The sequence below is a fragment of the Miniopterus schreibersii genome, assembly GCF_964146895.1.
Source record: "Miniopterus schreibersii genome assembly, chromosome: 6".
NCBI classification, from domain to species: domain Eukaryota; kingdom Metazoa; phylum Chordata; class Mammalia; order Chiroptera; family Miniopteridae; genus Miniopterus; species Miniopterus schreibersii.
This window is the reverse complement of record NC_138107.1, coordinates 19,326,935-19,349,621: the sequence shown is the minus strand read 5'-3', so window position 1 is coordinate 19,349,621 and position 22,687 is coordinate 19,326,935. Positions and strand designations below refer to the sequence as shown.

Below are 22,687 nucleotides of genomic sequence, written 5' to 3'. Positions count from 1 at the left end.
TGGTAAAATTTAAAAAATGGATCTAGAGAAACATGAAATCACAATTCATTTCTTTATTTTAAGTTTCTCTACTGAGTAACTGTAGAACCCCTCTATTATAGAATTCCTTAGTGGTGTCTTGTGTTAATTGAATTTAGTCTAGAAAATTTAGATTTTTATTGGTTGTGGTTCCCCTTTTCTGTACAAGACTGAAGATAAAGATCAAATAATTTTAAAAATTATTGTTAGGTAAAATATTTTTTGTGATGTCTACATAAAAAAATCTTGAGCAATTTCTTCCCAATTAAAAATAATACTAATATTCCCCATGGGGCTATATTATGGCAGATACTTAGTGAAAGTAATTGAAATATGTTAACAAGAGGACAATATTTTCATGCTCCACTTAGTGTCAGGTTAGAAATGTTCACAGTAGAAAGATTAGAATAATGTAGTACCAATCAGGTTTCTTGACACTTTCAGGTTTAAATGGTCCTGACTTTCATTCATTTAGCTTCTGGCCTTTGCAGCCTGGAACCTCTTGTTTTCAGTGTCTTAACTAAAGGACACTGAAGCTATAAGGACAAGCTATAAAAAAAGGAAGCATCTTAAAAGCAAAGTCTTCTCTGATCATTCTGGGTTTTTTTTTGTTTTTATTGAACACAGACCTGAATGCTTCTGTGCTTCTGAAGGGTTAGAACACAGCTATCAAGCAGGTAGAAGCATAAAGATAGAAAAAAGGAGGGCTCTCACTCTACTCATACAACCACTGGTCACCAGCACGTCAATGGACCTCCAGGGGTCCCCTGGGCTCCTCTCCTGTCTCTGAGGGGCAGGGCTTCCTGGAGAGATCACTGGTCCCATTCCCATGCTTTTCCAGGCAACACAATCCCACTGCTTTCCACCGGGAGCCCAAGAGTGGCAAAGCTACCTTTTCCCGTATCCATCCTGCCCTGACCCATTAAATGCAGTCTGTTTCCTTGAACTGTTAGGTTGGGCCTGTGAGGAGAATGGGTAGAAGAGTTCATTTCTTTCTTATTTCTTCAATATCATGCTGACTCTCTTCTTAACTACTGGGCAAAAATAAAGAAGGACCTAGGGTGAGGTGGGAATAGTCATACGTAGAGGGGACAGAGTTTTCTGGAATTTTTGAATACCACCAAGGCACTGGTAGTTAAGTGGGCTGGGGGTGACCGAAGTTTTAGAATTTCTGTCAGTTCACAGGACAAAGATTCGTGACTGCCCTTTTCAGTTCCCAAAGTATTTATTGATGGATTAATTGCCAGATTGGTCTACTTAATGGAAAGAGGCACTCTTGTTACAGGGAGTTAAGTCAAGAAAGATTGGAGCTGTGAGCACTGGCGGTGGAGTCCACTTGGGTCATGCTTTCTGATCCCTCCCTACAGAGCTGGGTAAGAAAGTGCATCAGTCAGATGTGAAAAAGCATGAGCTGCCTCTCCAAAGTCCAGGAGCGCTTAACACTGTGTGTATATCATTCAGAACAATAAATTACGTGCACAAAAGGAGTTTATCATAACATAAAATTTAAAAAGTGACAATTTCATTACATGGTTACACTGCTGTATTCCTTTTCTCTCTCTCTCTCTTTCTTTTTTTTTTTGTCGTTTTGTTCTTTTTTGTTTCATTTTTCATTTCCATTTTTGTTTTTTATGGAGGTTCGAGGAAGGGTCAAGATTTGATCCACTGAAGATTAATCACCCTCAGTGATATATATATTAGAAAAAATATCAGCAGCAAGACTCTCTGGAAGTAGGTGGTTTGACGTAGCTAGTCTGTCTTTTCTGTTTTGCCTTCTTTCACGGCAGCCTCTGACGTTTTCCGCAGGGGGGCTTTCTCCGAGTTGGCATGTCCTTGGCCAGAATCTGCCGCTCCGCCGTTTTTGTGGGTAGTGTGTTTTTCCAAGTAGTTCAGCATTTCACTGAGGACCGTTTGGAAAGTGCTTAGGGCTGCGCATATTGCTGGAGTCCCAAAGCCGTGAGTGATCAAGCTGGAAAGGAGAAGTGGTAGGAAAAAGAGATGAACAAGTTACAGTGCGATAGAGGACAACTCCCCCATTTAACCCGGAACATTCAATTCAACAGGCATTTATTATGTTCCTAAGTGGTGCCAAGCACTGTGGAAGACAGAACATTGTGGAAGTCAGTGTATTGTTTTTGACTATAAGAGATGTGGGATGTATTTGGAAGGTTTGTCATTGATAGATTTGACAGTCATCAATTATTAGTAAGTCTGAGTATTTAACACATGGCTTAACTCTGATTCTCTATCTCATTAAAAAAGTGAGAAAATGCAACTTTCTATGGGTGGGAACCATTTTGCTTTAAAGAATGATATCCATGCTTGATTGGGCATAGATCATACAAGAAGAAATCAAAATTGGCTGAGTATGCCTGATGGCTATTTCTCTGACTTCATTCTTTTCTTCTTCATTGTACCAGAGTTTTATCTGGGCACATGACCATCCAACTAGATACTATATTTCCAAGCTTCCCTTGCAGCTAGATTTGAACATGGAACTAACCCTCCCACAATAAAATATGAAGGGATATATGAGACTACCACCTGCTCAAAAGGAAACTGAGTGCCATTTATGTCCTCTCAAAATAGTTATGTGACTGTACAGATGAGAATAATCACCTTGGTGATGTGGATGGAACAACATAGAAGGAACCCCCTCACTCCCAGTCTCTTTAGTGAGCCATGCCCTGCCAGGCTAGAAGTTTTTAACTCAGGTAGAACCACCCTTCACAATATGTTAACTGGCTAGTTACCCCTAAGGCTATGTAATCTTTAGGAACAAAAATAATAAGATTTTAAAACAATGAAAATGAAGGACTTAGGGCCTAATGCAGCCTACTGATATGCCTCAGTGGTGATAATAATAAGATCTACCACATGGAAATGTTGTTTATATTAATCCATTTAAAAGGCTCAGAATAATGCCAACCTATAGTAAATGTTCAATAAATGATAGATATTGTTGGCTGTGGGATTTTCATGGTGAGGGTAAGATTTTCTGCATGTCTCTCATTATACTACACAGGTTGCTAGCATCCTTCATCTGGACATTTTGCAAAACTTGCCTTATGTCTAAGTCATAATTAACCTACATTAAAAAGGAAAAAGACTTCAGTCTCCAATTATTAAGGAAACGAGAATGGTCAGTGCTTGGGTAACTGTGTGCACCAAATTTGTTCAAGCACATGCATATCTTTGCTGCAATGCTTGTACTGCTGAGCAGAAATACTGACTTCCCCTCCATTTCTACAGTGAGGTAACCAGAGAGGAATCCATGTGCGGTAGGGTCTGTCAGGGAGTTTGGACAACAAATGGAATGATGAGAGTGGTGGGGGAATTCATCATGGCTGCACCCACACAAAGCACTGGGGGAGGCCATCCATCAGTGTCCAGATGCTTGGCTCTGGGAACAAGCTACCTTTTTCATGCTTTATTCCTGTTTCAGGGATCCTTGTATCATTAGATGAATTTTATTTTCCTCTCTCCTGCCAGGTCCTCTTGGCTAGGACTGTCTTCTTCATTTACAGCTGAATATGCAGAATTTAGTTCCACTAGGTTAAATATTAAAGTCAATAGCCAGTATCTGCGTTATGACCATATGGCGGGCCCTGTTCTGAGTGCTCTATTCTGAATCACCTCAACACTAAGGTAGGTATTATTATCTCCATTCTACAGACGAAGAAACTAATGCCAGAGAAGTGAAATAATTTGCCAAGATATCTGATATTCTATATTGCCATTGTGCTTAAGTTCTTCTCAGGCCGAGGGTGTGTTTTATTCCTTTTCATTGCAAAATCACATTATATTGGCAGTTTTAACTTAGTTTCTCTAACTTTGTTCTGTGGGCAGACGTGTGGGCCCAGAAGATGTTAATTCTTCGTGCTCACTTTCCTGTCTGAGACCATGGTTGTAAAAAATCAAGTACAAAGTGGATAGGTGTATATAAATGCTTTCATTCTCCATGTCGAGAAGAGTTGTCACCATAAAGAAAGATTCTGAAGCTGGTCCCCTTCTTGGCTGATGGCCTTTCTTGCTTCTGAAATCTGTATCTGCTCATTAGCTGGTTGCATTGTCATCTTTGCCCTGCACTGAGAACCAGGTGTACCAAGTGTTCACGCTGGCTCTGACCTTAGGCAATTTGTGACTTGGGGGAAGTTATGTAGCCTTGTAAGATGACAATGGTCTAACTAGAATACCCGCATGGTTCTTTCCAACTCGAAGCTTCATCATTATTAATGCTTATGGTGCTCTCCTTGAAACTCAGGACTTGAGCAGAAGGTTATGAAAGCTGAAAGAACACTGAGCTCAACAGAGAAGTCAAAAATTGACTGTGGAATATTCAACATAAGAAAAGTAACTGCTTAAAGGGTTATCTTTCCCCATGAAAAACATTATGCAAATTTTGTTAGCTTCCTTAATTTAACATTACCTGCACAACAAGAAAGCGTGAGTGGCACACTGCATGGGTGAAACTAAGTGAAAAGCATGGCCTCTGTTCTAGCAGTTTTCAGTGAGGTTTATGAATCCAAATAATTACAGTAATCTAATGTTTTAGAATAGCACAGATAAAAGCGTAAAATCACAGGATGATTAAAAAGATTAAAACTTCTGGGAATATCATGACATTCTGTTGGCCCCAACCACTCCAGAAAAACAGGTGTATATCTCACTCTTAGTGACGTACAAAAAGGGGAAAAAAAGTAATGTAGAATGTACATAAAAAAAGAAAAACAGAACTGATAACGCTGACTTTCAATACTTGGCAGAAAATAAACTAAGGTCATCTGTAAGGTAATTAATACACTATAGTCAAATCTCCAACATCTTTGATAATGGAGATTGCTTTTGTCCTTAGAAAATATTGGGTTTTTTTTAACCACAGACATAATATTTAAATTATACTTGGCATTTGCATATAATTTCATAAGATTCACATCAGGGAGCAATTCCTAAGCAAATATTACCTGGGTTAAATAGTAGCCATGATGGTTTGAGGTAGGTAGTCAAAATCTAGAATCTCTAAGTTAAAATTCATCTAAAAGTTTATCCTCATGAGACAAGTGAAAGAGACAACTAGCAATGTGTCATCTTCATGCCACACTTAAAAACTTCTTGCTGAACAGTGCCAGGGAATACAAATGCTGTATCTGATTTCTTAACACATTTGCATTTCCCAGGTCTCCTTTCTTCATCCTGGGTAATCACCTGCTCTATGACTTTGTTTTAAAAAGGCTTATCTCAGGCATATGTCCTCTCCATCCGCAAACCTACGACGGCCATTCGAAGTTAGGTACCTTTGTTTGCTTCTTCTTAGCCAAAGTCCGCTCACCCTTTAAAGGTCCTCTGACGTTACTGAAATAAAGGGAGTTAGTTTCCTGATCTCTTGATTAAAATACTGAAAAAGTGATGAGAGGTCAAAGTGATGAGAGGACTTTGATAGAATCCTAAGGAGAAAGGGGTAACATTTCCTCCTCCGAAAATGTGAAATAGAGCAGAGAGAAGACAATGGGAAGAAAGTAGGTCCATGAGGGTAAGATGTCAGCCATCAAAGTGGGGAAGAAGAGGGGGTTCTTTTTGGGTATATAGTTCAGCATAAGTGATCACCAAAGTTTCTCAGATTTTCATGTAAGTGGGAAATAAGATGCTATGTCTCTCTAAAAATGTGTTTGGGCTCTTACTATTAATTGGTAATCACGATTATAGTCTGGTCTTAAAAAAAATACTGCCTGGCCGGGTGTGGCTCAGCAGCTGAGCATCGTCCTAGGATCCAGGAGACCGCAGTTGGATCCCCAGTCAGGGCACATGCTTGGGTTGTGGGTTCGATCCCCAGTCGGGGGCTTGCAGGAGGCAGCCAATCAATGACTCTCTCATCATTGATGTTTCTATCTCTCTCTCTCCCTCTCTCTTCCTCTCTCTGAAATCAATAAAGATATATATTTAAATATATATATATATACAAAGAGTGTTAAAACAAAGTAAAAACAAACCAAAAGCAAAAACAATAAAACTAACGAGGCTGAGGTGGGGCACTACTGTCATCAACGGACACTCTACCTGACCTTGTCTGTGGCCAGCATTTGGGTAACGGTCACCTCCAGGAGGCAGCAGCCTGGGGGAGAAGGGGTGGGGGCTTCAGTGCATGGAATCATCAAGTTAACAAAGGCTAAAGTTTCCTCGGTTCCATTTGGGAGTCTGAAGCCCAGGCTCGTAGGATTTAACACTATGTTTCAAGAATTGGGAAGAGAAATAATGCAGGGATAGGCCCGAGGCTGGGGGAGATAGTGCTATGTCTGCATATGAAAGATTAAATGGTAATTAAGATGCTTTGCTTTCTAAAAAATTTTAATCTTTGAAAAATCATGGGATATGAGAGAGGAAGGAGTGAGATGGTGCAGAGAAACATGCCTTTATAATCAAAGCAGGGGAAAAAGAGACAGATTTGAGAAACTCTGCACTTTTTAATTATATTTAATTAGTCCTTTAATAAGTTTCTTGTAATGAGATATTTTTGAAATCAGGTTTATTGGGTTTGAGTTTACATATGTTAATATTTAGTCTTTTGGGGTATATAGTTCACTAAATTTCAACAAACCCATAGGGTCATGTAATCACCACCATTATCCAAAAAGTGTTGCTGTGCTTCTTTTCAGGGCACTCACTCTCCCCACTCCCAGCTACTGAGAATGGTGCTCTAATTTCTACCCCTACAGTTTTTGCTGTTTCCTCTATATGTCATCTAAACTGAATCATATATTCTATAGACTTTGTGACTGCCTCTTTTCACTTCACATAATAATTCTGGGATTCACTCACATCATTGTGTTTATCAATAAATTCTTTTTATTGCTGTAAGTGCTACAGTGAAGGGGTTTATCACAATTTGTTCTTGTAATGGGTTATTACAAATCTGAAGTGTTAACATTTAGAAACGTAGAGGTGATCACTGAAGTGCTTTCTGAGCTCAGTAAGGAATCTAGTAAAGTAACTGTAGTATTTCCTTCCATAAAAGTCTTATTACAGCAGTAACAATGTAATTTTCGGTAGGATTTTAGCAATGCATCTGACAAATTCTCTCCAAAGCACATGTGATAAGTTTGGGGGTAGAGGTGAGAGCAACTGAGCTAGATGACAGCAGAGTAAGGAAGAGTCACAGTCACAGTTGGTTGAATAGGAAAATCCAAAGTGTAGACTTAAGGGCAGTTGTCAACCTTGAAGGACATCTCTAGTGGAGCCCTGCAAGGCTCTCTCATTAATTCCACTCTGCTCAACATGTTAATTGACAATGTGGTTGAAGGCATCATGGATTTGTAACTTAATGGCTGGCATTAAAATAGAGAGGAAAATTCCTGCATTGGATAGCAGAACCAACGTGCAGAAATACCTTAATGTGGTAAAAAGCTTAGTTGGTGGGCCAAAATCAATAATGTGAAATTTAGGGGAGATTAAGGAAAACATATCCACTTGCAATACACTGAGAGAGAGATCTGACTCAAGAGTAATTCTTAGGAAAACGTCTTACCAAATCAGTAAGCCTAAACTAAAAAAAGCAAGGGTCAAAATTTGAGGTGTGAATCATAGCTCGTCAGGCTCAGTAGCTATATTTACCTCGAACTATCATTCTTTCTGTCTCTAACTAGATTCCAGCTCATTGATTTCACTTTCCTATTACTAATTTCACACTGAGGAGCAGGAAGGTTCTGACAGCTGACTGTGAGCAATATAATCACCTGCTGAGAAAATCTAGACTGATAGTTTATGCTGCCTGATGTTAGAGAAAATGTAACTTATATTTAAGAGTCATCTTCTTAATTTTATTCATGGTTTCAAAAACTCTTATTTTGCTAGACCTCCCAATTAACATTCTGTAGAGCATCTTTCAGCAACATAATCCATCGCTTCAAATTGGCTGAGTTCAAGAAGATAGTGACTGTTTGTTGGATCTGTTACCATTGTAATTAGCTAGTTATTAATATTAATAACAGGAATATTAATAATAGGAAGAAGGCAAAGGGGAGGTCAGATAGTATAAGCATGGTCACCTGGGCAGCTTCACCAGAGAGCTGCTGCAGATTTACACTCCCCAGGGAACCACCATTCCCCATAGATCACTGGGGGAAGGGGTCCAACAAAGGGGAAGATGGACATATGGGCAGTAAAGTCAGGGTGACGTAAGAAAGGTGCTTGTCTAACCTGGGAACAAAAATAATTGGCCAGGGGTGGAGCCACAGAGAGCCTGTGAAAATTTGGGAACACATAATTCCGAGACAAGGGCATTCTCCCTCTCTTGTTCCTTTTGCTTTTCTCCTGCTTCCTCGCACTTGCCCGTGTTCCACCCATAGCCATGTGGCCCAAGAAGCTGCATGGCCCATGGCTATGTGGACCTCACCTACAATGGACTACACCTGGGAACACAAGCTGGGCTAGCCAGATGCTGGCCTGGCCTGTGCAAATACGGAACAGAGGCTCAGGGCAGTGGCTTTTATCCTAGCTCTGCTGAAGACGAAATGGGACTTTTTCCTTGGCGTAACAGAAGTAGATGGGACCTTGGAAACTCAGGGGTTTAATGCCACAGAAATACAACTTTCCACTATACCTCATCTTCCCATGGGGGCCTCTAGAAATTCTTGTTCCAGTGGCACCCCAAGAAGGCCACTTCTACTGGCAACAGGTGGGGACATGAAGGACTCCCCATCGATAACAGATCCAGAGGTGAAGCTCTACATTTTGGCTTCTCCCCTAAGTGTTAGGGCGTGTTCACATTTCAGCAATTGAAGGGACACCACTGGGTAGAACAACCTTTTCTGGAGAGATCTTGTGTGTGAGTGTGTGTGTGTGTGTGTGTGTGTGTGTGTCCGTGCTCACATACCTGTGGACTTACATTGTTTTTGCCTTTTTATAAGGTGGCTTTCTAAGCTCTTCTTGGCCAATGGACTTTACATGAGTAAGTTCTGATACAGACTTTAACTTTTTAAAGGAAAATATATTGCAACAGTTCAAGCTGTATATTCTATCAGTGGGGTTAAAATGAGGAAATTGAGACTCAGAAATGAAAATGGTAATAAAAGATGAAAGAGAAGAGACTGCAAATTGAACGGTAATGAATTATAATCTTTTTTTCTTTTTCCCTCTGTGGTTTTGCTAATCAGATGTTAGTGACACCCCATCTTTAAATCAAACAGTGTTTATCCTTATAAGCTACAGCCATGTGCCCCATAACGACCTTTCTTTGAATGACTGTGCTACACCATCTAGGTTGGTATAAGTGTATTCTATGATGTTCGCACAGTGAAAAAATTGCCTAAGGATGCGTTTCTCAGAAAGTATCCCATCATTAAGGGGACATGACTGTACTTGACATTAATGATGAGAGCTATCAAGAAACTTCCATACAATAGAAATTTTAGAAACTTCTTTTCACACCTTGTGATCCTTGGTTAAGGGTATTTTTTTCTTGGGGCCAAGGCCTTATGTGTTTATCTTTAAAATCACCAAACCTTCAGTGTTTATTTGAAATGGAAATTAATACAGGATTCTGAAAGGACAATCTACCAGAGGGACAAGAGCTATTTTACTTTCCTTAATCTGAGTAAATACGGTTTACATTTCACTAGCTTTGTTGTATGCCACAGACAGGTTACAAAGCTGTTTCCATATTGCTTTAATTGTCCTTCAGAAATGCTTTATCATTATTCTAATTGATTTGTCTAAATTAATTTAAATTAAACCACTAAAGCAATTTTCTAAAACATAGCCTAAAGCAAACTCCTGTGGAATCTTCCCCTGGATTCTTCCTATCTTGGCAAGAGGTAGGCCCTGATTCCAGCACATTCTTTCCACCTACTAAGCAAACACTGATTTAATATGTATTGAAAAGAAAATGAAAGCCTCATTAGTATTTGCCACTGAAGACTGGGTTGTTCAGTTGTGTCTGCCAACCACGGATGGGTTATTCCAGCTTTCTTTTGATACACAAAAAGCTGGAAGTAATAGATACTATTATGCTACAAACTAGAAGACTGAAAATCAAGAGAAAATAGCCTACTGCCATCATCCTGTAGGTAATTAGGGTAAAAGCAAATTTTATTTTTTCGAAATTCAACTTTCTACCTGGACAGTGTTTGACAAGCAAACTTCTTTTCCTCCATTTCTTTTGGTGTGTGTAAAGGTTGGAAGACTCTGGGCTATTATTCCTATTATTTTGTTATGCTACATTATTCCAATGGGTGTTTGCTATTGTGTCCCCTTGATTTTCCGAATTGCATACAGATGCCACTGTCATCAACTTCAGTTCTACTTTTTGGCCTCCAGGAGGCATGCAGGCAGCAAGATTTAAAGGGAAGGTAAATCTCCTTTTCCTTCCCTCCTGGGTTATTCAGCTACTGCAGGCTTAGGTCCAAATATTGCCCTAGGCTCAGTATGTACTCCCCACTCTAGTTTTTGGTGGTGTCCAGAAAAGTGTCTTCTTGCACTCACCAGAACAGCTGTGAGGGCAGGAGGCTGGGAAACAGACCCTAAAGAACACCAGCAAAAGATTGTGGGTGCTCTCTGCAAAACCTTCCTTCGGTTCAGAGCTATGGGTAAGTAAGGCTCTTCATCTCTCTGAAGCAGCACAACTCTTAAATATAGGCCATGGAGAGAGACCTCACCCTGAGGAAAGCATCTGGGTCCTATCCTTCTAGAACTTGATGGAGTCTATCTTAGTAGCCTAACTGGTCGAGGAAATACAGAACAAGGGAAACTGGCTGATTGTACTTATTTCCTAAATAGATTATATTAGCCCATGGCCCCAAGTGATTTCAAATGGAGTTTAATTAAGGTGTATATTTAAGGCACATAGTTCTTTGCTAGCTAGAAATCATTGAAATTTACTCATTTGAGAGGCCCTCACAGCACTCACAAATGTTCTGTGGTTCCTTCAGCTGGTGTGGTTCTCAGCCCTAAATATATATGAGAATCACCCAGGGAGCTTATTTTGAAACAATACCAAAGTGTGGGTCCCACCCCAGAGGTCCTGATTTCACTGGTTTGAGAGAAAGTCCAAAACATCAGTATTTCAAAAACAGTTTAAATGCAGCTAGGGTGTTCAATGTGTTCCCTGTGGGCCAAGAAATGACACAGAATTACCATGCCTGCTGTCCTTTCCGGGGAAAGGAGGGGTTGAAATTCTTCAGCATTTCCCCCAAGAACTTTTGCAGAACCTGAGTTCCAGGTCATGTCAATAAGCATTTGAGGAAAATGAAAATGTTTCTGTGATCAAGTTTTGAAAACAGGGGACTAAGCATTCCTTCCATTTAAAAATGGTTCCATTCAAAAGGTTCTGGGAGTCTTTGACATGCTAATGTGCTTTGGCAAACTTCAAGAGGAGTCTAATAGTTAGGGTTTCTTGATCCAAAAGTACTTGATCATGAGGCACTTTCAAGCTGCATCCCCTGGGACTAGTGCTCTATGAAACTCGCTTTGGAGAAATGTGTTTATGACGGCCCTGAATCTCTGTCGGGTTGGGAGATGTGCTGCCTCTTCGCCCCCAGAAGGTCACTTCCCTCCTGCTCTTCTCAGCCACTTACTCTGAGGCCCCAAAGGGAAATGGGTCCTTGGGATTTCATTGTACTTCAATCTGGCTCATTAGAAAAGGCGGCTAAGGATACAATCATTGCACACATTTTACAAGAAACCAAAGTCAATCACATCCAAGTCAACTTTTTGAAGGTAAATACTTTTTTTTTTTTTTTTAACATTTGTATCCTATTTTTTTTTACATATGGGAATAGAGCTTTTTGGGATAAAGGAATTATTTCTTTATATTTCTATTAGACCATTCATATTTTCTATAATATAGGGGAATGGAGACACTAATCTTAGGACTCTTGTGCTTTTTTAGCTAAATTGTATTCTATGGTTGACTTTTTTAAATAAATGAGTGGCTAAAACAAAAAGAGAAGAAATGAGGTAATATAGAAATACAGTATAAATAATGATTTAAAACAGAGCAGTAAATCAACAATGGGGTAAAACAGCATTGGTCTAGCTGGGGCAGGGAACATCAGGCCCTCGGCCTTACATGGCCTGAGAAATCATTTAGTCTGGCCCTGCCCAGGTAATCACAGGAGGGACTGGAAATTCAATAAATCTAGAAGCTTTTTTCATAGCTAATTTATAAGTTGATCATTTTGTATGGCCCAAGAATGATGTTATAAATATCCAAATGGCCCTTGGCAGAAAAAAAGGTTCCCCAAACTTGGGAAGGAGCTTTGAGGTCATCCAGCTTAACTGCATCAATTTACAGATGAAAGAGAGAGGCTGAACAGGTAAAGTGCCAACCCTCAATCCACACTTCCAGCTGGTAATCAAGACAACACTAAGCTAGGGCCCCAGTGTTTCCCTTGATCCCAAGCTATCTCCCTAGGACTGTTCCCTAGTCCATAGCTGAAAAACACAAATTATTTAAATAAAAGTTTACTGAATTTCTTCCCCAAAGTATGCATTCCCCAAATCAGTTACTCACATGTAATTATTGCAGGCCATGTTTGCCACTTGTTATTAGAAATAGTTGCCTCTGGTTTCTGTTATTCGAATTACTAATCTCCTACCTGCTGAACCTAAAAATCCATGAAAATGTCATCAAATGACCTGCTTTTACATATGTATCTCTTGTAGCATTTGTTTTGGTGCCATACAACTTGTGAAGTACAATAAATATTGGCAACTGATTTAATTCTTTAATTACCCACTTAGTGTTAAATAAGTGTAAGTGCTCACACGAGAAGTGCATCATGGTTCCATTTGTCTGCTGAGGAAGTGAAAACTGTTGCCTGTTTTATTTTTAGTCAATATTGTTGCTAGTGCAAGTTTTACTTCAAGGGAGGCTCTTTTCTTCTCTGTAAATACAGACTATCCTCACTTAACTGGTAAGACCTGACGAGTGTGTTTTCCTTCGCACCTGGGAATGGCACTCACTTGTGGAGTTTAAGTTTTAAAGTTTAATTTCAACCTTAGGTAAAGGAGCTTAAGTTTGGGAAACATAGGAGTTTTTTTCCTTCACAGTTCAGGCTCACTGTTTCCAATATCCTTAAATAAAATGGGCTTAGATGTCCCCTTGAATGGGGCAGAACCTTCTGAAGGAGGTTTAATATTTTTACTTCTTAAATGCTAAGCTTAGTAGTGTAATTTATTTCATGATGTTTTCTTTTGGGATTAGACATTTAACTGAAATTTCTTCATTTCTATTCTGGCATTAAAAGTACTTTTGCAAGATTAAGAAATTCATCTGCTGCAGGTTACCTTCCCAGGCACTTTCCCACCCCAAGGGGCAGGGCAGGGGTAAACTACACACACAGTAGGCTCCTTGCAGAAGACCAAGCATGCTCACGTTTAAGTGAAGAGAAACATCCTCTCTTCAGCATGTTGCCAAGCACAGCACTCAGAAGATGCTAGTTGAGTTGACTGGGACGCATGACATATGTGGAACACTAAAGAAAATGGGGATGAAAAGCCCAAGAAGAGAAAACCCAGAGAGACATGAGAGCTGTCTTTAGAGATTGGGAAGGAAACAGGATGGAACTGACTCTTTAAGGACCCCAAGGAGGGGGCTGTTATGGAGACAGATGTTGCTTCATTGGAAAAAAAGGCATTTCTAACAGAGCTGTCAGAGATAGGAGGGACGCCTAGGCGAGCAAAGAACAGTCTATCATTGCAAGTTTTCGAGCCTGGAATAGGTGACAACTTGACAGGGATGCTGAATGGAAGATCCAAATATTGAAGAAGAGAGGGACATGTAAGGGGTTTCAACAGTGAGACTCAATGAACAGATTTAATCACCAGCAGGCACACAGGTATCTGGGAATGCCTGTGCATTTCTTATTTCCAAAGCATTATGGGAGTAGTAGGAGCTTCTGTTTCTAAGGTGTGATGTCAGCCCACCTTTTGATTCAACAGGAGAATTAAGCACATTGATCATTTCACTTGCCCAGCCCATGGCCCTGGAGAAGGAATCAGCAGAAGATTCATCTAAGACCTAACATGGATAACATCATAATCTACATTTATTAGCATGTGTTTATTGGGCACATACTATGTGCTAAGTAGTGTGGATAGAAAGCCTTTCCTGGTTGCCCCAGGTAATTACCTGCACTCTGTTTAATTCTCTATTATAAAATCTCTCTCATGTAAGTCTTTGGATGTAGTTGTCTTCCACATTAGAAATTCCTAAGGAATGGGACAGCCCTTTAGTTATCTTGAACCACCTGCCATTAGCACAGTAAAATACTAGAAACAATAACATTTCAGGCTGCCAAGTGAGTGCTGAGAAAGAAAATTTCCTAATTTTTCTGATAGATGTCCCTTTCTAAACCAAGCATTGCAGATAGTCTAACAGGAGCCCCTTGTTCACTTTGCCAGACACTTGACTTCAGGTCCAGCGCAATTATGAGAATGTAAGAGGCAAAGAAGGGAAAAGTTGTTAAGATTTCCTGAGACCTCAACGAGGAGAATTCCTAACATTTCAGAAAATCGGGGCTCTGGGTTTCTGGCTTAGTGGAATCGGTTCCGTCCGTGGAACCCCAGGCCCCCTTGATCTGGTGGCAGTTGCCACTCCTAGGCATTGTGTCTGCAGGGTCTTCCACGGATTTCAGTCAATTTTCTTCCCCCTTCCAGGTGGAGTTGTGGTGTCTGCTGTGTTCTCTGCAGCAAGACACATTTTTTACATTACTCAATAAATTATAAATAATGAATAAACCTGCCTCCTGTCATTTTGATGGAGACAGCAGCTCTCCAGGCTGTGAATCGCGAGGAGGGCCACTGCCCACCCCGTGCTCCTGAGCCCCCTGACATGTCAACTACCAAGGAAAGCGGGAGGTAGTTATGGGTGCTTTACAAGGCCAGGTCGTGCCCCGGCCTTACCTGGACACCTCAATCTGCTGAAAGGAAGCCACAGTTTCAAGGTCCCAAGTCAGCCACCATGTAAGGTGCAATTCAAGTGGTCTGCATTGGGAAGGAGATTTTGACTGAAGAAAATAGTAGCACGAGGTGATGTTACTAGAGTATTCTCTATGTTCATCCAGTCATGTTCTCTCCTTCTTTCCCAGCCAGCACTCAGCAAAAAGTGGAAAATCAGATTCTGCCAGTGGATTGTTTTCAAAGTTAGATGTACTCTGCTTCTTTTCTAGCTCATTTTTCTCTTGAGCTTATAGCTTCCATCAAAATTAAAGTTACTGTTGTCAGTAGGAAATTATGAAAGAGACATACTCTATGCTAACATTGTTACCTAGATTATTAGCAGAATAATAGATGTCGAATCTCTTTAATATGTTAGTGTACAGGACAGAACTTTATGTAATTCTCAGTGTCACTTTAAAAATGAATTAGAATTGTGCTCATAGTCAAGGAATATCCTAGAACTGTGGTTCTTAAAGCTGCCTATCAGAATCAACTTCAGATCTGCAAATAGCAGGTGCCTGAGTGCAATTCTAGACCTGTTGAATCAGATCTTTAAAGGATACCCCAGTTCTTAAAATTTTTCAAAAGCTCCAAGAAAGAGTACACTGTGAGGCCAGGTTTAAGGGAACTGGTGGAGTCTCTTTCAAGGTCAGGCAACGAGCTGACTTTTACAGCCCTGTTAAGATAATCTACTGAGGCTACTTTAAATAAATGCACAGTAAAAACAAAAATACACACCTTTAGATTCAGTCTGCATTAGGAGAATCCAGTCTGGGTTTTAATTGGAAATGTTTAAGCCGTGTTTAAAAGGATATACGGGGGTCCTCAGATAACATTGTTTCTTTATAACACTGATGAGATGCTGTAGGAACTTAACTCTTGTTTGTATCAATTAGCCTATAGTAAAATTGGGTTCATTATCTACCTATTGATGAAGTTAAGTGAGACTTTAATGTAATTTAAGACATGGAAAAGAATGAAGTCGGACACTTACGCCATATATAAAAATTAACTCTAAATGGATCAAAGACCTAAGCAGAAGACTTAAAACTATAACACTCTTACAGGAAAACATACTAGGCCAAAAGGTCCAGGACATTGGATTTGGCAAGGATTTCCTGGATATGACACAGAAAGAGCAGGTAACAGTAGTAAAAATAGGCAAATTGAACTACCTAAAAAGCATCTGTGCATCAAAGGACACAATCAACAGAATAAAAAGGCAACCTACACGATGGGAGAAAATATTTATAAACCATACGTCTAATACGGGGCTAATGTCCAGAATATATAAAGAACTCCTACAGCTCAACAACAGAAAAGCAGAGACGCAGATTAAAAAATGGGCAGAGGACACTAATGGACATTTCTCCAAAGACGACGCGGAATGGCCAACGAGCGTACAAAAAGATGCTTAATATCACAAATCATTAAGGAAATGCAAATCAAAACTGTAATGGAAATCACCTCCCACTCATCAAGACAGCCACTACTAAAAAACAAAAAATATAGTAAGTAACAAGAGATAGTCAGGTTGTGGAGGCCTTAAATGAAATCCTGGGCACCGTTGGTGGGAATACAAAATGGTGCAGCCACAGTGGAAAACAGTACGGCAGTTTCCCAAAGAGAGTTACAAAGTAATTCTAATTCTGGGTACACATCCAAAGGAATTGAAAGCAGAATCTTGAAGAAACATTTGCACACCCGTGTTCACAGCAGCACTATTTACAACCAAGAGGCAGGAGCACCCCGAGGGTCCATCGACGGCTGAATCGATAAGCAAAACGTCACATATACACACAGTGGAATATCATTCGGTCTTGGAAGAAAATGTAAAACATGCTACACCGTAGATAAACCTTGAGGACATTACGCTAAGTGAAATAAGCCAGTGGCAAAAAGACAAATACTATATGATTCTACTTATACGAGGCATCTAAATTAGCCAAGACAATAGGACAGAAAGTAAACTAGTCATGGCTGGGGGCTGAGGGAGGTGGCAAATGAGGAGTTGTTATTTAATGGTGATAGCTTCTGATTTGCAAAATGAAAAAGTTCTGAAGATTGGTTGCAGAACAATGTGAGGATACTTAACACTACTTAACTGCCCCCTTAGAAATGGCTAAGATGGTGAAATTTATGTTATGTGGGGTGTTGTGGTTTTTTTTTTACCACAACTTTGAAAAGATGTAATTTAGGAAATTTGCTATAAAATGAATTTGGTTAAATTACTTCTATCATCACACTACCTCTCAATATAAAATCAAAAGTTTTCACCTACATAAATAATCTAGAGTATAGTTAAAGAAAAATAAATTTAAAATCTGGCAAACATTAAAAAGAGCATAATAAATGGAATTAATAACTTCTCGATTAACAAAATACTCAACATATAGATAACACCAAAATTTTATAGATCGTACTTTTAGAAGTAGATACATCATTAGTGTTAAATGTTTTAAGGTGTGGTTATGAGTTTCAAATGGTTGTGACTGAGAATCTGCAGCCACAGGTAATCTTGAGAGTTTTACACTCAAAATATAATTATTCTTTCTTTTTTTTATTAAATTGAGAATCGGGGGAGCAATTTACCATATATTTTGCTCTTCTCTGGGAGACACCAGATTAGCTTCTCTGGTGCCATATTCTGCATGGGGACGTAAATAAGAGCATTTAAAGCCCGTGTGGGAAACACTTAGCTCAAGGTAGAAGTGAAAGTTTTCTCTCAAGAGTTCTGTGGCATTAAGTTGGCAAATGACTAAAGTGTCAACACAGTAGCAGATTGTGCCCATACTGAGCAAACAAAGGATTTGGCTCTTTATCTCACACGGTAGCTGACGCTAGATGTACACATCGGTGCTGTGTTTTATTTCGAGCTCACTGCCTGATGAAGGCTGCAGCGTCTATAGTTGGAAATAACCTGGTAGACATGACAGAGCTCCAGGTCTCTATTTGAACAGCAGGTTCCTCCTTAGAGTAAATTTGTAACTTAAACGTCCTTAAATCGAGAACTGAATTTGTATTAAAATTATTTAGCTCTGACTTAAACTTCTATAAAAACTATAGATATGCTTAGTATGTACACAAATAGTAGTGGAGCCATCCATACCTTTTAAACCTGGGCCAGCGGTGGAGTAAACGATACATCATTTATAGGAAAGCTTACTTCACTTCTGCTCACTACCACATATGGGGGGGGGGGGTTCTTAGTCCACTCACAGCTAAGGAAGGATAGCCTTGGCAAGAGTGTATAAATTGCCCCAAACAACCCAGCTCCAACGTGTAAGGGTCTAAACTTGAAAACGGTCCTGCTGACTCCAGAGCCTTTTGCTCTGCACGTCTTGGCAATAGATTTCCTTCCAGGCTTAGAGCACTCACTTCCCTAACCCAGCTGAGTCATAGAAAAGTCCTGTGAACTATCGCTTATATTTTATGCATTTTTGGAAGAGAAATCCTAAATTTAGTCTTCAGAGATGTATCTATTACATCTTGAGGAGCCTTGTAGTATGGGAAAGAAAATGTTCTATTTAAAAGTTTCTGATGCTGCAGATAAAATTCCAACTTATTTCAGAGCCCACTTTTTTATTATAGTGGAATATTCTCCTCAAGAGCATTATAATCATTGAGAAGTATTAAAAACATTTTAAAATTTAATGTGTATTGCTCTTTCTTAGCATTGTTTTTAAGCTAATGATACTAATTAAAAGAGAATAAATATTTTTATATTGCTGAGAAATATCATGTAGGCATAGAATTCTAAAGTTTTACATCGGAAGACCCCTGAATAGTTACATGTTCTTCTCCACATTGTATCCGGGGCATAAGTTAACCAGGGAAAATATTCTATTCTTTACCAATGCCTCTCAAAAGTGTAATTCAAAAGATGCCTTTAATAATACATTCCAAGCCCTTTAAATATGTTTCTGTGGACTAATTTAAGAACCATTTGCAGTTTCTAGTTGTGTAGAAAATCAGTCCTGGAAAATCAGTCTATAGTATCTCATTCATTTCTGGCACATCATTTGTTCATTCAACAATTTACCTAGTCAAGATAAAACACTATTTAAAGGATTTCAGACTCCTGATCCAAAAGTGTGATTACTTGAAATTATAATGTCCACTCTCAAAGTCACAAGTTCTGAATAATCACACAAATATACTAAAACTTCTTATCCAAAATGCTTCATGCATTAGTTATTTTTAAAATTTTATCTTAGATGCTTGGAATTTCAAAAACTTCAGTCACTTACCATACACATATATGTCATATCTCTAAATGGAATTGTGATAGAAACACAAAAACGTCCGGGTTAGTAAAGACAGTTTGGACAATTTAAAAAGAGAGTCTGAGGAAATGAGAAACCCAGTCTTACCTGAAATGTGTTAAGTGTCTCTGGATGTCCAGGTCTAGAATTGGAGTGGGTCTGGAGGATCCCAGGGGTGATCTATCTTGACTCAAGAGGTCTTGGAATTCTTTACAAATTTGTCTAAAATAAGATTCAAAGTTGAAGTTGAATTCTTGAAACGGGTTTAAAGTCATCTCACGGTATTTTATTAACGGTTTGTTTTCTCTTTTACAAGGGGGCTGGATAACATTTCATAAAGCAACCTGTAAAATTCAATCCCCGACATACAAGGTGAGGTTCACAGGGGCAAAGCTGCTCTCAACATAGTACGATATAAACTTTCCAGTGAGCAACGGTCCAGGGGCACTGCTAAAACCAAGGTTAATTTTAAGGTGAGCATTCATAGGTTAACCTCAGGATAATGAAAAACCTATGCAAAAGGATCATGATTAATAATTATCTTTTAAATTAAAATGTGATGTTGGGGTGATATATCTGTCAAGAAGTTTAAATCAAGTTATAGGCTTGTTTCTGAGCCACAATTCAAGTAAACTTTGGGAAATCCCTTTTTTCCCAATATTTCATTATAATTCAGACTCTTGTGGACTAAATTTGCATTTTAATAACTGACTCAATTACTTATGCACGATGTCACCCACTAGCCTCACAAAAGTGACTGTCATGCTCCATGTAAGGGCATTTTCTTACTGCTTTTCTGACTTTAACTGATTATGATTTCTGATCATTGGTTCCAGTTTAATGGCCACATTACCATGTATGATGTATAACAGTAAAGGCTTTGTGATACGTAGTCCAAATGATATATTCTAAAGAAGCAAAACATAAAGAAACAGTTGTTAAAACAACAACAACGAAACACTAGATTAATACGGTAGCTAAAGAGTGAAGTAAAGGACTCCCCAGAAGTAATTAAAAAGAATGTAGCTTCTAAGGCGAGGCCACTCCATATTCAAGGGATAACAGGACAGTGCTTAGGTGTGTCTGGATTTACAACTGGCAGACACAAAATGTAGTTCTGTAGCCCTGACCATAATTATCAACACAGCCGAAGACAAGTATAGAAGGATCAATTTATTCCAAGCGATGTCATTCCATGGACCCAGCCACTAATTCCTCTCCAAAGCATTTGTGTCATTAACAAAAAACTACTAGAATATGGAAAAAATGTCTTGAAGCACACATAATTTATCAAGGAGTTTAAATCAGTGGAGTCTTGTTTATCATGAGGTATCTAAAATGTATTAAATTCTTCCAAAGAGCATTTGTGATTTTTTTAAATGAACAGTGAGCCTCAGGTTTATTGCCACTGTTCAAATATTGCTTCATGTCACAGAATTTCCCTTGTTGGTTTTGAACACAGGGGAAAGTAAAGAGGGTCATGGGGAGAGGAAAAACAAATGAACGGAGATAAGTCCTTATTTGCTCTGAAGAAAACAGGATCCTCCATATCCCCTGCTAATGTCTGTTGAGTCTGAGATACAGCATCTAAATGCATGTTTTTGCAACAGTATGTATGCACTTTCATTGAAAATATTCTATCTGAATTTCTCACTTTTTCTTTTCTGAGTTAGACTCAGTTGGCTGACTTTCAGGTACATAACCTATTTTGAATAGATAGCAATTCAAGTTAAGTGTTTGATGGCATCAAATGATGACCTTTGTGGGCATCATTATCTGTTGTGTTTTGTGTTATTTAATAGTTGGCTATATTATCTTTGTTCTTAGGAAATTTCTAACTAAAATTTAAAAGGCAGACTGATGCTATTATTTTTCAGGCTAGCAAAATAAATTACTATCTGGTGGGCCATCAATATGACCCATTGTTACAATAAAATACTGGAGTTGTTTAAAGATGTGTTTTTAAAATATTCTATCAGATTAAAATATATTAAAAAATTAAAATGAAGGTTGAAACATTGTGTTATGATGAGACTTATTTGAAAAATTGAGTAAACTAACTTATAAGTTAGAAAATCAACTCCCTTACTGTATTAACAATACATCAAGTTACAATTAACTTAAAGTTGATGAAGAAATGAGAAAAAAGCAAAGCATGGGCAAATTTAACTTATGCTAAACAATCCAACGACACCACACATAAAGTTGTATCAGGAGAAGTTTCCAGAATTCTCAGTCTTTGATATTCGATTCTGCTGCTTAACTCACTGACTTAGGACAGCTTCTAGACTTAAAAACAGATGACAATTTTGTAGATATCCCTTAGGCAACTATCATCATCATCTCATCGTGACACAAAGTTATTATTTTTATAAGTTTTATTCTTATTTAAAATTTTATTTATGAAGCTACAATAAGAATATTCTTATTTCTTCAAAGTGTCACATTATGAATTATGTAACACAAGATGATCTTCGATGAATCATAAATTCTAACTTTGTCACTTACGTCATTGTCCTTAAGGACATCATTTTTAGCTGATGTCTGAATTGAAAGTTCTGTGTTTTCCCTTTTGATGATTAACAGTATGGTAACACTCAATTAAAACTTGCTAACTATTCTGCTTTACCTTCATGGAGATCCAATGTTAATCATATTTAGTTCTAAGTTTAATAAGGAGATTTAAATGTGTTTCCATAAATCGAATAAATGTTTTGTCCAGTACATTTTAGGTTTCAAAAATTGCCTAACTCAATTTCTATCTCTCCTCATAGATAACTAATTACACCAAAGTATTTTGGTTGATCGACAAAGCACTAGAAATAAAGAGGAATCAGGGGGCTAACAGTACTTAATCGATGGGCCTTCATACAATTATATACTTGACAATAATTAAATACAATTGAATCTGTTATTCATAGAGATAAAAAAGAAATATGTAAGCGAGTCTGCAGATGCAGATCAGCAATTGGATCTCTCATACAAAGAATTTTGAATTTTTTACATATTTTTGACACAACTGTCAGTCTTGTGAATCAAGGTGAGCCATAAGAATGTAATGAATACCCGTGTAGGCTACTTAATTTCAACTCTGAGTATTTTAATTGAAAACAGCCAATGCTTTACCATTGAAGAATTAGAAACCACGCAGAACACATGTTGGATCCATTGGTAAGATGCAGAAAATGGGCATTATTCCTACACAGCCCTTTATCCTTATATTGATGACTACTGGTACTGTGCATGTTTGCTGTTACTGCATAGTCTCTGATTCTTAATTCTCATTTCACGCCATCTAGTAAGAAGATGGGATGGATATAAATAAATGAACAGACAAAAAAATTATAAAAGCTCTCTCCTAATTTCTAGATGTTTATTTTTATGGCCTATATACTTCATGTAAAATAAGGTCATTGAGACCAGTGAACTCAATTTTTGCTTGATATTTAATGGTCTGCAAATGTTCAGCAAAG

At 38.5% G+C, this 22,687-nt stretch overlaps 1 protein-coding gene across 2 annotated transcripts in view; it reads right to left on the bottom strand.

Annotated features, from left to right (window-relative positions):
- Window positions 1-1,649: 1,649 nt before the first annotated feature.
- The window catches only part of TFAP2D (transcription factor AP-2 delta), a gene marked incomplete at its 5' end in the record, with an annotated part of 53,948 nt that continues 32,910 nt past the window's right edge, over window positions 1,650-22,687 (bottom strand). For both annotated transcript variants that reach the window (XM_081140556.1, XM_081140555.1), the window contains 2 exons: window positions 1,650-1,987; window positions 19,323-19,436. In XM_081140556.1, coding sequence (XP_080996682.1) covers window positions 1,768-1,987; window positions 19,323-19,436 — 334 coding nt within the window. In that variant the 3' untranslated portion in view covers window positions 1,650-1,767. The remainder of the gene's footprint in view (window positions 1,988-19,322; window positions 19,437-22,687) is intronic.